The following is a 16,161-nucleotide window of genomic DNA, read 5'->3' on the forward strand; positions in this document are numbered from 1 at the left end:
TGTTCGCACTGCAAAACCAAACAGTTATTTTTAGATGGTTTACAAGATGGTCATTATAATGAAGATGGTTTGAGAGAGTTTGCAAAATACTATTTCGTAAAAGTGGGACAAAAATTTTTGGCATTTGTAGAAAAATCATCAACTTTGTACTCAATTTGTTAACTACTGGAAAGCAGCTGGAGAACGAAATTTTGTATTCTAAGACCTTGTATTGGTAAGTTATTACATGCCGAGTTTCAGATGTATCTCTCAATTAGTTTCAAATATATAAAAAGCTAAATTCCACAATTTTCAAGCTCCTATCTTTTCGGAGAACTGATCTTCAAATTTCTGTATGAAAAACGCATATGAAATCTGTTTCTATTTTTTAACTTAAGAGAGTACAAAAAGTTGCACAAGACGACCTAGTTTTGCTTCTTTCAAGAAAATATTGCCAGAAATATGTCTTAGAATTGCCTAAAACTCACAGGTACTCTATTGATAGCTGACTATGGGGGATTTTCAAATGAGTATACCCCAGAAGTATTGGCTCAATTATCGTGAAATTTTACCAATGTTTATAGGGAACATGTGCAAGTGTTCACAAAAATTTTCAACAAAATCTGTGATGGTCATGGCCTACACCACTTGGCAGCCTTTTTATTTTACATCAGCACAGTGAACCTAACCTAAAACTTCCTGCTGTCAGAACTTGGGCACACTAAAAATCTTGAAACTGCTAGTTATTTTTATCAGTACTGATATTTACAGTATAAGTTACTCACATGACACTGCTCAGTATCAACAGTTAATGTTCTTTTGAAAGAATTTTTTGTTGTGGTCTTCAGTCCAAAGACTGGTTTGACGCAGCCACTCTATCCTGCGCAAACCTCTTCATCTCCAAGTAGCTACTGCAACCTACATCCTTCTGAATCTGCTTACCATATTTATCTTTTGGTCTCCCTCTATGATTTTTAACCCCCACACTGCCCTCCAGTACTAAATTGGTGATCTTGTGATGCCTCAGCATGTAGCCTACCAAACAATCCGTCCTTCTAGTCAGGTTGTGACACAAATTTCTCTTCTCCTCAATTCTATGCAGTCCTCCTAATTACTTACGTGATCTACTCAATCTTCAACATTCTTCTGTAGCAACACATTTCGAAAGCTTCTATTCTCTTCTTGTCTAAACTGTTTATCGTCCACATGTCGGTTTCATAAATGCCTATACTCCATACAAATACTTTCAGAAAAGACTTCCTGACACTTAAATCAATAAACAATATCAACAAATTTCTCTTTTTCATAATCTCTTTTCTTGCCATTGCCAGTCTGAATTTTATATTCTCCCTACTTCGGCCATCAGCTGTTTTGCTCCCCAAATAGCAAAACTCATCTACTACTTTAAGTCTCTCATTTCCTAACCTAATTCCCTCAGCATCATCTGATTTATTTCAACTACATTCCATTATCCTCGTTTTGCTTTTGTTTATGTTCATCTTATATCCTTCTTTCAAGACACTGTCAATTCCATTCAATTGCTCTTCCAGGTCTTTTGCCATCTGACTGAATTACAATGTCATCAGCAAAATTGAAAGTTTTTATTTCTTCTTCCTGACTTCAATTCCGACTCCAAATTTTTTCTTTTGTTTCCTATACTACATGCTCAATGTATTCATTGAATAGCATCGGGGATAAGTTACAACCCCCCCCCCCCCCCTCTCTCTCTCTCTCTCTCTCTCTCTCTGTCTCTGTCTCTGTCTCTGTCTCTGTCTCTGTCTCTGTCTCTGTTCTCAACCACCACTTCCCTTTAATGCCTCTCACATCTTGTAACTGCCATTTGGTTTCTGTACAAATTGTAAATACCCTTTCACTCCCTGTATTTTACCCCTGCCACCTTTAGAAATTGAAAGAGAATTCCAGTCGACATTGTCAAAAGCTTTCTCTAAGACTACAAATGCTATTAACATAGGTTTGCCTTTTCTTAACCTACCTTCTAAGAAAGGTCTATGGTAACTATTGCCTCATGTATTCCTTTATTTCTCTGGAATCTGAACTGATCTTCCCCAAGGTCGGCTTCTACCAGTTTTTCCATCCTTCTGCAAAGAATTCGCATTAGTATTTTGCAGCCGTGACTTATTAAACTGATAGGTCAGTAACTTCAACAACTATCAGCATCTGCTTTCTTTAGAATTTGGATTATTATATTCTCCTTGAAGTCTGAGGGTATTTCACCCATTCCATACCTGTCATTCACTAGATGGAAGAGTTTTGTCATGGCTGGCTCTCCCAAGGTTATCAGTAGCTCTAACACAATGGTGTCTATTCCCGAGGCCTTGTTTTGACTTTATTCTTTCAGTGTTTTGTCAAATTCTTCATGCAGTATTATATCTCCCTTCTCATCTTCATCTACATCCTCTTCCATTTCCATAATATTGCCCTGAAGAACATTTCCCTAGTATAGGCTCTCCTGAAGAGGGGCAGCAGCCTTTTCAGTAGTTGCAGGGGCAACAGTCTGGATGATTGACTGATCTGGCCTTGTAACACTAACCAAAACAACCTTGCTGTGCTGGTGCTGTGAACGGCTGAAAGCAAGGGGAAACTACAGCAGTAATTTTTCCCGAGGGCATGCAGCTTTACTGCATGATTAAATGATGATGGCGTCCTCTTGGGTAAAATATTCCGGAGGTAAAATAGTCCCCCATTCGGATCTATGGGCGGGGACTACTCAAGAGGACGTCATTATCAGGAGAAAGAAAACTGGCGTTCTACGGGTCAGAGTGTGGAATGTCAGATCCCTTAATCGGGCAGGTAGGTTACAAAATTTAAAAAGGGAAATGGATAAGTTAAAGTTAGATATAGAGGGGAATTAGCGAAGTTCGGTGGCAAGAAGAAGAAGACTTCTGGTCAGGTGAATACAGGGTTATAAATACAAAATCAAATAGGGGTAATGCAGGAGTAGGCTTAATAATGAATAAAAAAATAGGTGTGCAGGTAAGCTACCACAATCAGCATAGTGAATGCATTATTATGGCCAAGATAGACACAAAGCCCACGCCTACTACAGCAGTACAAGTTTATATGCCAACTAGTTCTACAGATGACGAAGAAATTGATGAAATGTATGATGAGATAAAAGAAATTATTCAGATAGTGAAGGGAGACGAAAATTTAATAGTCATGGGTGACTGGAATTCGAGAGTAGGAAAAGGGAGAGAAGGAAACATAGTGGGTGAATATGGATTGGGGGAGAGAAATGAAAGAGGAAGCCGTCTGGTAGAATTTTGCACAGAGCACAACATAATCATAGCTAACACTTGGTTTAAGAATCATGAAAGAAGGTTGTATACATGGAAGAACCCTGGAGATACTAGAAGGTTTCAGATAGATTACATAACGATGAGACAGAGATTTAGGAACCAGGTTTTAAATTGTAAGACATTTCCAGGGGCAGATGTGAACTCTGACCACAATCTATTGGTTATGAACTGTAGATTAAAACTGAAGTAACTGCAAAAAGGTGGGAATTTAAGGGGATGGGACTCGAGTAAAGTGAAAGAACGAGACATTCTAGAGAGTTTCAGAGGGAGCATTATGGAATCACTGACAATAACAGGGGAAAGGAATACAGCAAAAGAAGAATGGATAGTTTCGAGAGATGTAGTAGAGAAGGCAACAGAAGACAAAGTAGGTAAAAAGATGAGGGCTAGTAGAAATCCTTGGATAACAGAAGAGATGTTGAATTTAATTGATGAAAGGTGAAAATATAAAAATGCAATAAATGGAGCAGGTAAAAGGGAAAACAAATATCTAAAAAATGAGATTGTCAGGAAGTGAAAAATGGCTAAGCAGGGATGGCTAGAGGACAAATGTAAGGATGTAGAGGCTTATCTCACTAGGGGACCTTTGGAGGAAAGAGAGAACCACCTGTATGAATATCAAGAGCTCAGACAAAAACCAGTCCTAAGGAAAGAAAGGAAAGCAGAAAGGTGGAAGCAGTATTGTGAGAGCCTGTTGTTTGTTGTTTTAGTCTTCAGTCCTGAGACTGGTTTGATACAGCTCCCCATGCTACTCTATCCTGTGCAAGCTTCTTCATCTCCCCGTACCTACTGCAGCCTACATCCTTCTGGATCTGCTTAGTGTATGCATCTCTTGGTCTCCCTCTACGATTTTTACCCTCCACGCTGGCTTCCAATACTAAATTGGTGATCCCTCAATGTCTCAGAACAAGTCCTACCAACCAATCCCTTCTTCTTGTCAAGTTGTCTCACAAGCTCCTCTCCTCCCCAATTCTATTCACTACCACCTCATTAGTTAAGTGACCTACCCATCTAATCTTCAGCATTCTTTTGTAGCACCACATTTAGAAAGCTTCTATTCTCTTCTTGTCCAAACAATTTATCGTCCATGTTTCACTTCCATACATGGCTACACTCCATACAAATACTTTCAGAAACGACTTACTGACACTTAAATTTATACTCGATGTTAACAAATTTCTCTTCTTCAGAAAAGCTTTCCTCGCCATTGCCAGTCTACATTCTATATCCTCTCTACTTCGACCATCATCAGTTATTTTGCTCCTCAAATAGCAAAACTCCTTTACTACCTTAAGTGTATCATTTCCTAATCTAATTCCCTCAGCATCACCCGACTTAATTCGACTACATTCCGTTATCCTCGTTTTGCTTTTGTTGATGTTCATGTTATACCCTCCTTTCAAGACACTGTACATTCCGTTCAACTGCTCTTCTAAGTCCTTTGCTGTCACCGACAGAACTACAACGTCATCAGCGAACCTCAAAGTTTTTATTTCTTCTCCATGGATTTTAATACCTACTACAAACTTCTCTTTTGTTTCCTTTATTGCTTGCTCAATATACAGATTGAATAACATCAGGGATAGGCTACAACCCTGTCTCACTCCCTTCCCAACCACTGCTCCCCTTTCATGTCCCTCGACTCTTATAACTGCCATCTGCTTTCTGTACGAATTGTAAACAGCCTTTAGCTCCCTGTATTTTACCCCTGCCACCTTCAGAATTTGAAAGATAGTATTCTAGTCGACATTGTCAAAAGCTTTCTCTAAGTCTACAAATGCTAGAAACATAGGTTTGCCTTCCCTTAATCTATTATCTAAGATAAGTCGTAGGGTCCGTATTGCCTCACGTGTTCCAACATTTCTACGGAATCCAAACTGATCTTCCCCGAGGTCGGCTTCTATCAGTTTTTCCATTTGTCTGTAAAGAATTCGCGAAAGTATCTTGCAGCTGTGACTTATTAAACTGATAGTTTGGTAATTTTCACATTTGTCAACACCTGCTTTCTTTGGGATTGGAATTATTATATTCTTCTTGAAGTCTGAGGGTATTTCGCCTGTCTCATACATTTTGTACACCAGATGGTAGAGTTTTGTCAGGACTGGCTCTCCCAAGGCTGACAGTAGTTCTAATGGAATGTTGTCTACTCCAGGGGCCTTGTTTTGAGTCGGGTCTTTCAGTGCTCTGTCAAACTCTTCACGCAGTATCATATCTCTATTTCATCTTCATCTACATCCTCTTCCATTTCCTGCCTTTTTGCAGTCTCTTAAGTTTTAATCTATGGTTCATAACCAATAAATTGTGCTCAGAGTCCACATCTGCCCATGGAAATGTCTCACAATTTAAAACCTGGTTCCTAAATCTCTGTCTAACCACTACACAGGGTGTCCCATTTATCTTTACCATCCTAAATAACTATTTGTCCAGATGCAAATTACAAAATGTTTCAAACAAACGTTCTTTAGCCGTCATGGGGAACCCAATCAGCTTGATTGCCTTCATTTTAGCTTTGTTTTTAACAAAGATATGAACAGCAGTATGACTTAAATGCACCCTGTATTTTTATTCGGTAATTCATTTCCTCTCCTAAAAACCTATTAAAAAATGTGTCACAGTGTACCATTCACTGAAACACAACATTGTGTAATTAATAACTTTGTGTTTCAGTGAATGGTACACTGTAATAAATTTTTGGATAGGTCTTTAGGAGAGGAAATGACTTACAGGATGACATTTAAAAAAGTCATACTGCTGTCCATCTTCTTCTTAAGTTGCCAATCCTAAGATTGATTTGCAGCAGCTCTACATTCAGTGCGATTGTCAGCCAGCCTCTTCAATTCCGTGAAACTTCCGCATCCTAGGTCCTGCATTATCTGGCTTATGTACTTTCTTCTAGGTCTGCCTCTTGCCCTTTTGCCCTCCACAAGGCCTTCCGTTATAGTAAAACAAAGCTACAATGAAGGCTATCATGCTGATTAATGTCCCCCTGATGGCTGAAGAACATTTGCTTGAAACATTTTGTAATTTGCATCTGGACGAACAGTTATTTAGGATGGTCAAGAAAAACGGGACACAATGTACAATAATATCTGAAACCTTCTGGTGTCTCGAGGTCTCTTCCACGTTTACAGCCTTCTATAGTATCAGCCAGGTTTACCACATTGCCTTAATAGTGTGATCATTATTGGTGACAATTTCACAAACATGAAGTTAGCTACCACGAATCTAATAATGCAGAGGCTTGTTACAACAGATGTGCTGCAAACTGCACATGTGACAATGTCTCCCATAGTAGAAGAAGACAGTATATTATCTCCTCATGATAATATTATGACTGGTTTCTAGACAGAGATCCTGGGACATTTTTCAAAGGGAAATTGATCACCCTCATTTGTTAAGCATTGTTTACTTTCCAGGCGCAACTGTATTGTAAACTAAGAAGCACAGATTGTAACCGAATGAGCTCTTCGACTGGTAGTCACGGATTAGCAATCTGCACTCCCCGACTGTGTGTATTGAACTTTACCAATAGCTTTTTAGTCATTAATGGCTGAGACTGAATGAACATTTCAAAGACAGGTTGCCTCAAACATATCATCCTCTTTTAAAAATTTAGTTCTTAATTATTAATTTTGCAGCTTTTACACATGGAGAACACTGTTTGGATTTAATTTTTTATTGGTTTTAACAAAGGTTATAGCACATGCCTTTTTATGTGATGCTGTCAGTGTACATTCATTTACTTTCTGAATTGCCCTATGGGCCACTCACTTCATTTCAAATTTCACAGTGTGAAAACAACCTGATGATAAACTGAGCACTCTGCCAGAAATTAATTTTTCTACCAACCTATTGCACCGCAGACATGTGGAGAGGCCATGCTAGTCCCATTCATCAGCTGGCTATTCCTTAAGGTAAAGTTAGGGACTGAGGTGATTGCACCACCAGGAGCACAGACGGTCACACCAAAATCACCATCTATCGTAGGTCCCCGCGATGTCCACGTGTATGGCATACCCGGTTGTTTCTCACGGAGTGAGTATTCTGCTACCATCATATCTGGCGAAACATATGCACCGACTCCTGAAAAACATACCATTAGTATATTAGAATATAAAAAAGTGATTAATCTACAATACAACACTGACAAATAAACTACATAATATTAACCTCTTAACTGGTTATTCTGAGAACTCAGGTTAAACTGTTTTGCTGGGAAATATTATTCTGAGATAACTCATGCCTCCATATTTTGTGCATCCCTGCACCAACATCCAAATTGTAAACGTCGTCGTGTTGCAGTGTATTGCTATGGCTTGTACTCTTGAAGTTTTTGCAAGATTACATGTTGTTTCATAGCATTTTGATGCAGCTGTTGCAGTATTATGTCTGCTCACAGTTCGCTAAAATGACTTTATTATACCAGTGAGGAAGAGCAGTGGGAAGACATTCCTGTTTCGGAATCTGTTAACAACACTTCCAAACTTTAATTAAGTGGGGAAGATTGTGAGGAAGACACCAATATAGATTGTCTCAGGTCAGATTGTGGAATGTTGTTGATCAAAATACTGACTGTGCTTCACCACGATTTCCATTTACAGCTAATCCCAGGTGTACGATTCATTTTGCCGATGACAAACTTGAAATATTTGAACACTTTTTCTGACAGGAATTTGATGGCAATGACACATGTGGGAAGGTGGAAACAGCTAAATATATCACTCAATGTGTTTCAGTGACCAGATGTAATGTGTTGCTACCGTCATGTGAAGAGCTTCGAATTTTCCTTGCTGTAACCATTTTGTAAAGTGTTGTTCAGTAACCCGAATTGCAAATGTACTGGACATTGTGGGCAAGCATATCAACTCCATTTTCAATTATGTAATGTCTTACAAGAGGTTTTGCTAAATCAAAAAGTGTCTTCATTTTTCTGAGAATGAATTTTATGATGCTGCAAATCATACATATCCCACAATGAACTATATCTGACAAGTTTACCGGCACCTTGAAAATAAATTTAAAACTTATCATGTTCCTGAATGGGACATTATGGTGGATGGAAGTCTACTTTGGTACAGGGGCTGACTGGGTTGGGCACAGTAAATCCCCATGGAAAGGGCAGGATATTTAATAAAATTCCACATGCCGTGTGAATCATCTAGCAGGTATGTGTGATTCCTGATTATTTAAACGGAATGGGACAAAACAGCATGCAGACTTTACGAATTTTCCGATCGCATCACGCGATGTTTTGACATTTTCAGAACCACACTGTAGCAAGGTTGGGCAAGACTCGGTATCAGGGGTGGGTATAAAATGATAATTGAGTGCTTCTATTGACAACCAAACTTATCTCCTGATGTAACCAAAAACTTTTAGAGAAAACTGCAGATCACTTGAACGTTAATTCCCCAATCATATTGTAATCATTGGTGGAGACTTAAAATCATCCAACAATCAGTCGGGGAAAAATACAGTTTTGTTAGAGGTGGGCATGGTAAGACATCCTGTGAAATATTACTAAATGCATTCTCTGAAAACTACCTAGAACAGATAGTTGGGAACCCCACTCAAAATAGAAGTTCATTGGACCTGACCTCTCTTGAGGATGACCACACTGAAACTGGTATCATAGACCATGATGCAGTTGGAGCAACAATGATTACCAAAGTACAAAGAACACCTAAAACAAGCAGAAAAGGTATATATGTTCAGAAAACTAGATAAAAAAAATCGGTAGTGTCATACCTCAATGAGAAGCTTGAGACTTTCAACACAGCCAGAGTTCATGTGGCCCTACCCTATGTTTTAAAGAATAGTTGACCATGCAGCATTGGATAGATATGTACCCAGCAGAACAGTTCATATTGGAGGGAACATCCATAATATATAATCACTGTAAAAAAATTCTAAAGAACAGAGATTACTGCATAATAAGTGTAAAACAAATAGTAGGGCTATAGATAGAGGGATGCTGAATGAAACACATTTGGCTGTCAAGAGAGCAATACATGAAGTCTTCAATGACTACCATAGCAGAATAATGTCACATGATCTTTCACAGAACCCAAAGAAATTCTGGTTGTATGCAAAGGCTGTTAGTGGCACCAAAGTTAGAGTCCCGTACCTAGTGAATCAGACAGAAACTGAAACTAATGGTAGCGAAGCAAAAGCTGAAATGCTTAACTCCACTTTCAAATGTTCCTTTACAAAGGAAAACCCAGAAGAATTTACCATTTAATCCTCATACCACAGAAAATATGAATGGAGAATTGCCCCAATTTCATCCTCGTACCACCAAAAAGACAAATGAAATAAGTATTAGTGTCAGTGGTGTTGAGAAACATCCAAAATCGTTAAAACTGAACAAAGCTCCAGGGTCCAATAGAATCCCTGTCAGATTCTATACTGACTTTGTGGTTGACTTAGCCCCTCTTCTGACTATAATCTACTGCAGATCCCTCAAACAAAAAACCATGCCCAGTTCTTGGTGAAAGGCATACATCACACCAGTCTGCAAGAAGGCTAGTAGAAGTGATGCACAAAAGTACCATCCAATATCCTTGACATTGATTTGTTGTATAATCTCGGAATCTATTCAGAGTTCAAACATATGAGGTATCTTGATTAGAACAACCTCCTCAATGCCAACCCCAAGCACGGATATTGGAAACATCGATCACGTGAAACCCAAATTGCACTTTTCTCACATGGCATACTGAAAGTTTTGGATCAAGGCAATCAGGTAGATCCAGTACTTCTCGATTTCCAAAAAGCATTTGACTCATACTACATGTATGTTTATTGTCATTAGTACGATCATATGCAGTAGCAAGTGAAATTTGTGACTGTATTGAGGACTTTTTGTTAGGGAGAATGCAAAATGTTATCTTGGATGGACAATCATCATCATCATCATCATCATCATCATCATCATCATTAATAGAAGCAACTTTGGGTGTGCCCCAGGGATGTGTGTTGGATATGTGTTGGACCCTTGCTGTTCATGTTATATATTAATGAGCTTGCAGACAATATTAACAGTAAAATCAGGCTTTGATGCAGTTATTTATAATGCAGTACTATCTGAAAGAAGCTACATAAATATTCAGCCAGATCTTAAGATTTCAAAGTGGTGCAGAGATTGGTAACTTGCTTTAAATGTTCAGAAATGTACAATTTTGGACTTCACAAAATGAAGAAACGTAGTATCCTATGAATATAATCAATGAGTCACTGTTGGAATTAGCCAGTTCATACAAATACCTAGGTGTAACACTCTGCAGGGGTATGAAATGGAATGATCACTTAGATTCAGTTGGGGGTAAGGCAGGTGGTATACTTTGTTTTATTGGTAGAATACTGGGGAAGTGCAATCAATCTACAAAGGAGATTGCTTACAAATCACTTGTGCGAACAGTTCTACAATATTGCTCAAGTGTGTGGGACCAATACTAGATGGAATTAACAAGGGATATTGAACTTCTGCAGAGGGGGGTAGCACGAATGGTCACAGGTTTGTTTAAAGACTGTTGAAGACAGATGTTAGATAGTCTGAGAAAGTCTATTAAAATATCAAAAACTGGCTTTAAACTGTAACTCTAAGAATATATACAACCCTGTAACGTATTGCTTACAAAGCAATAATATAAGATTAGAATAATTACTGCACATACAGAGGCATTCAAACACTCACTCTTCCTGCACTCCATATGTAAATGGATAGGGAACAAGCCATAATAAGTAGTACAATGGGTCGTACCCTCTGCCACACACCTCAAGGTGGTTTGCAGAGTATAGATGTAGATAGCTTTTACACATCTCCACAGTTAGCAGATTACCAATTTAGAGGTTAACTGATAGTTATGGAACACTAAAAATGACCCAGAGATGTCACAGTTTCTACAAAATATAAAATTACAACAGGCAGAATTTGCAAGTGAAAAAGTTCTAGCATTGCGCTGAAAAGACAAGATAGATGTGGTACTCCTTTCAACTATTCTCGAGCCGATCAGTGAATGGCATTGGATACTGTACACAGAAGACAAGAAGTACAACAACAAAATCTTTGTTTGCTAGAAGTTTCTGTGTAGAATTATTTTATTTTGTATGGCAAATCAGGAGGGGAAAAAGGATTCACAGAATTTTATGTTGACCCTCCTAATGCAAGCCAACCAGCACAAACGCACCACCCTCCTCAGTTGACAAAAAGATATTTCCCAGAAGTCACTGAACCAACAGAGCAGAATGCCCGTGAGAAGCACGTCCGGAGAGAAACGCGAAACTACTGCCTCTGGTGCCAGGTCCCCTTGCGCGTCACTCCTTGCTTCAATCTATGATACAAAAGCTGATTTATAATAACATGCTAGTGTGACCCTCATATGTATATAGCTGCAGTCTGATTTCTGTCTTTAATTAAAAATTTTATTCTCTGTGTGAAACACCATGTTGTAGCAAGTACTTTCAGAGATTTGTGATGAGCCCAAATTATCTTGAGATAACATGTTTTATCCACTTTCACCTACATATCTCCTTGGATTTTCAAGATAAACTAAGAAATCAGTTGCCAAGCAATGTTGCTGTTTTCGTCTTCAGTCCTGAGGCTGGTTTGATGCATCTCTCCATGCTACTCTATCCTGTGCAAGCTGCTTCATCTCCCAGCACCTACTGCAACCTACATCCTTCTGAATCTGTTTAGTGTATTCATCTCTTGGTCTCCCTCTACGATTTTTACATTCCATTCTGCCCTCCAATACTAAATTGGTGATCCCTTGATGCCTCAGAATATGCCCCACCAACCGATCCCTTCTCCTACTCATGTTGTGCCACAAATTTCTCTTCTCTCAAATTCTGTTCAATATCTCCTTATTAGTTATGTGACCTACCCATCCCATCTTCAGCATTCTTCTGTAGCACCACATTTCAAAAGCTTCTATTCTCTTCTTGTCCAAACTATTTATCGTCCACGTTTCACTTCCATACATGACTACACTCCATACAAATACTTTCAGGAACGACTTCCTGACGCTTAAATCTACACTCGATGTTAACAAATTTCTCTTCTTCAGAAACGCTTTCCTTGCCATTGCCAGTCTACATTTTATATCCTCTCTACTTAGACCATCAGTTATTTTGCTCCCCAAATAACAAAACTCATTTACTACTTTAAGCCTCTCATTTCCTAATCTAATTCCTGCAGCATCACCCGATTTAATTCGACTACATTCCATTATCCTCATTTTTCTTCTGTTGATGTTCATCTTATGTCATCCTTTCAAGAGACTGTCCATTCCATTCAGCTGCTCTTCTGGTCCTTTGCTGTCTCTGTCAGAATTACAATGTCATCGGCGAACCTCAAAGTTTTTATTTCCTCTCCATGGATTTAATTCCTACTCCGAATTTTTCTTTTCTTTCCTTTACTGCTTGCTCAATATACAGATTGAATAACATCAGGGATAGGCTACAAGCCTGTCTCACTCCCTTCCCAACCACTGCTCCCCTTTCATGTCCCTCGACTCTTATAACTGCCATCCGATTTCTGTACAAATTGTAAATAGCCTTTCGCTCCCTGTATTTTACCCCTGCCACCTTCAGAATTTGAAAGAGAGTATTCCACTCAACATTGTCAAAAGCTTTCTCTAAATCTACAAATGCTAGAAACACAGGTTTGCCTTCCCTTAATCTATTATCTAAGATAAGTCGTAGGGTCCCATTTGTCTGTAAAAGAATTCGTGTTAGTATTTTGCAGCCGTGGCTTATAAAACTGACAGTTCGGTAATTTTCTCATCTGTCAACACCTGCTTTCTTTGGGATTGGAATTATTATGTTCCTCTTGAAGTCTGAGGGTATTTCGCCTGTCTCATACACCTTGCTCACTAGATGGTAGAGTTTTGTTAGGCCTGGCTCTTCCAAGGCTGTCAGTAGTTCTAATTGAATGCTGTCTACTCCCAGTGCCTTGTTCCAGATTAGGTCTTTTAGTGCTCTGTCAAACTCTTCACGCAGTATCATATCTCATCTTTCATCTCCATCTACATTCTCTTCCATTCCTATAATATTTTCCTCAAGTACATCGCCCATGTATAGACCCTCTATATACTCCTTCCACCTTTCTGCTTTCTCTTCTTTGCTTAGAACTGGTTTTCCATCTGAGCTCTTGATATTCATGCAAGTGGTTCTTTTTTCTCCAAAGGTCTCTTTAATTTTCCTGTACGCAGTATCTATTTTACCCCTAGTGATATGCGCCTCTACATCCTTACATTGGCCTCTAGCCATCCCTGCTTAGACATTTTGCACTTCATGTTGACCACATTTTTGCCTGCTTCATTTACGGCATTTTTATATTTTCTCCTTTCATCAATTAAATTCAATATCTCTTCTGTTACCCAAGGATTTCCACTAGCCCTTGTCTTTTTACCTACTTGATCCTCTGCTGCCTTCACTATTTCATCTCTCAAAGCTACCCATTCGTCTTCTACTGTATTTCTTTCCCCCATTCTTGTCAATCGTTCCCTAATGCTCTCCCTGAAGCTCTCTACAACCTCTTACAACCTCTGGTTCTTTCAGTTTACCCAGGTCCCATCTTCTCAAATTCCCACCTTTTTGCAGTTTCTTCAGTTTCAATCTACAGTTCATAACCAATAGATTGTGGTCAGAGTCCACATCAGCCCCTGGTAATGTCTTTCAATTTAAAACCTGGTTCCTGAATCTCTGTCTTACCATTATATAATCTATCCGAGACCTTCTAGTATCTTCAGGCTTCTTCCAGGTATACAACCCTCTTTTATGATTCTTGAACCAAGTGTTAGCTATGATGCTCTGTGCAAAATTCTACCAGGAAGCTTCCTCTTTCATTCCTTAATCCCATTCCATATTGACCTACTACGTTTCCTTCCCGTCCTTTTCCTACTATCGAGTTCCAGTCATCCATGACTATTAAATTTTCGTCTCCCTTCACTACCTGAATAATTTCTTTTACCTCATCATACATTTCATCAATTTCTTCGTCATTTGCAGAGCTAGTTGGCATATAAACTTGTACTACTGTAGTAGGCGTGGGCTTCGTGTCTATCTCGGCCACAATAATGCGTTCACTATGCTGTTTGTAGTATCTTACCTCCTATTTTTTTATTCATTATTAAACCGACTCCTGCATTACTCCTATTTGATTTTGTATTTATAACCCTGTATTCACCTGACAAAAAGTCTGCTTCTTCCTGCCACCGAACTTCGCTAATTCCCACTATATCTAACTTTAACCTATCCACTCCCCTTTTTAAATTTTCTAACCTACCTGCCCGATTAAGGGATCTGACATTCCATACACTGACCCATAGAACGCCACTTTTTTTTCTCCTGATAACAACGTCCTCTTGAGTAGTCCCCGCCCGGAGATCCGAATGGGGGACTATTTTACCCCCGGAATATTTTACCCAAGAGGACACCATCATCATTTAACCATACAGTAAAGCTGCATGCCCTCGGGGAAAAATTACGGCCGTAGTTTCCCCTCGCTTTCAGCCGTTCGCAGTACCAGCATAGCAAGATCGTTTTGGTTAGTGTTACAAGGCCAGATCAGTCAATCATCCAGACTGTTGCCCCTGCAACTACTGAAAAGGCTGCTGCCCCTCTTCAGGAACCACACATTTGTCTGGCCTCTCAACAGATACCCCTCCGTTGTGGTTGCACCTACGGTACGGCTATCTGTTTCGCTGAGGCACGCAAGCCTCCCCACCAACGGCAAGGTCCATGGTTCATGGGTAAGGCCAAAGCAATATATTTTCAAAAATGTTTAATATTATATGGAAATAAAAATAGGTAATGTTTTGAAAGTTTTGTGGCAGGAATAGTTTTGTTAGTGGGTTATGCAATGAAGGCTGCAACTGGTACTCCCAACTGTTCTGTGTACTCGTGGTATTAACTACTACAGCATTTGGTCTCATAGCTCCCACCCTTGAGAAGAGGCTTCAGTAATCACATGGCAAATACGAAGTGGGTTTATCTCTGAAATTATTATTATTATTATTATTATTATTATTATTATTATTATTATTATTATTATTATTATTATTATTTCTTTACTTTCTCAGACGTTAAGTCTGGTTAAAAGTGGAAAGTGACGCGGACCTTGATGAAGCGTCACTTCCTTTTAACTGTATGGTATGTGTTATATTGCATTTAGGAACTTTCGGGTAATTGAACATGTATCAATAATTACAGATTTCAGTAGTTGTATATATAAGTTTGGATGTAGCTGTATTGCATTGATGTACTGGTGGATATTGTGTGGTATGACTCCTGTAGTTGATAGTATAATTGGTATAATGTCAACTTTATCCTAATTCCACATGTCCTTGACTTCCTCAGCCAGTTGGATGTATTTTTCAATTTTTTCTCCTGTTTTCTTCTGTATATTTGTTGTATTGGGTATGGATATTTCGATTAGTTGTGTTAATTTCTTCTTTTTATTGGTGAGTATGATGTCAGGTTTGTTATGTGGTGTTGTTTTATCTGTTATAATGGTTCTGTTCCAGTATAATTTGAATTCATCATTCTCCAGTACACTTTGTGGTGCATACTTGTATGTGGTAATGCGTTGTTTTGTAAGTTTATGTTGTAAGGCAAGCTGTTGATGTATTATTTTTGCTACATTGTCATGTCTTCTGGGGTATTCTGTATTTGCTAGTATTGTACATCTGCTTGTGATGTGATCTACTGTTTCTATTTGTTGTTTGCAAAGTCTGCATTTATCTGTTGTGGTATTGGGATCTTTAATAATATGCTTGCTGTAATATCTGGTGTTTATTTTTTGATCCTGTATTACAATCATGAATCCTTCCGTCTCACTGTATATATTGCCTTTTCT

The 16,161-nt window shown here is 38.8% G+C and overlaps 1 protein-coding gene across 1 annotated transcript in view; it reads right to left on the bottom strand.

The window, feature by feature from the left end:
• The window catches only part of LOC124607517 (tripeptidyl-peptidase 2), a 283,824-nt gene that overhangs the window by 136,768 nt on the left and 130,895 nt on the right, over positions 1 to 16,161 (bottom strand). The window contains exon 9 of the mRNA XM_047139911.1: positions 7,149 to 7,382. Within this exon, the coding sequence (XP_046995867.1) occupies positions 7,149 to 7,382 (234 nt within the window). The remainder of the gene's footprint in view (positions 1 to 7,148; positions 7,383 to 16,161) is intronic.

The sequence above is a fragment of the Schistocerca americana genome, chromosome 3 (assembly GCF_021461395.2).
Source record: "Schistocerca americana isolate TAMUIC-IGC-003095 chromosome 3, iqSchAmer2.1, whole genome shotgun sequence".
Lineage (NCBI taxonomy): Eukaryota > Metazoa > Arthropoda > Insecta > Orthoptera > Acrididae > Schistocerca > Schistocerca americana.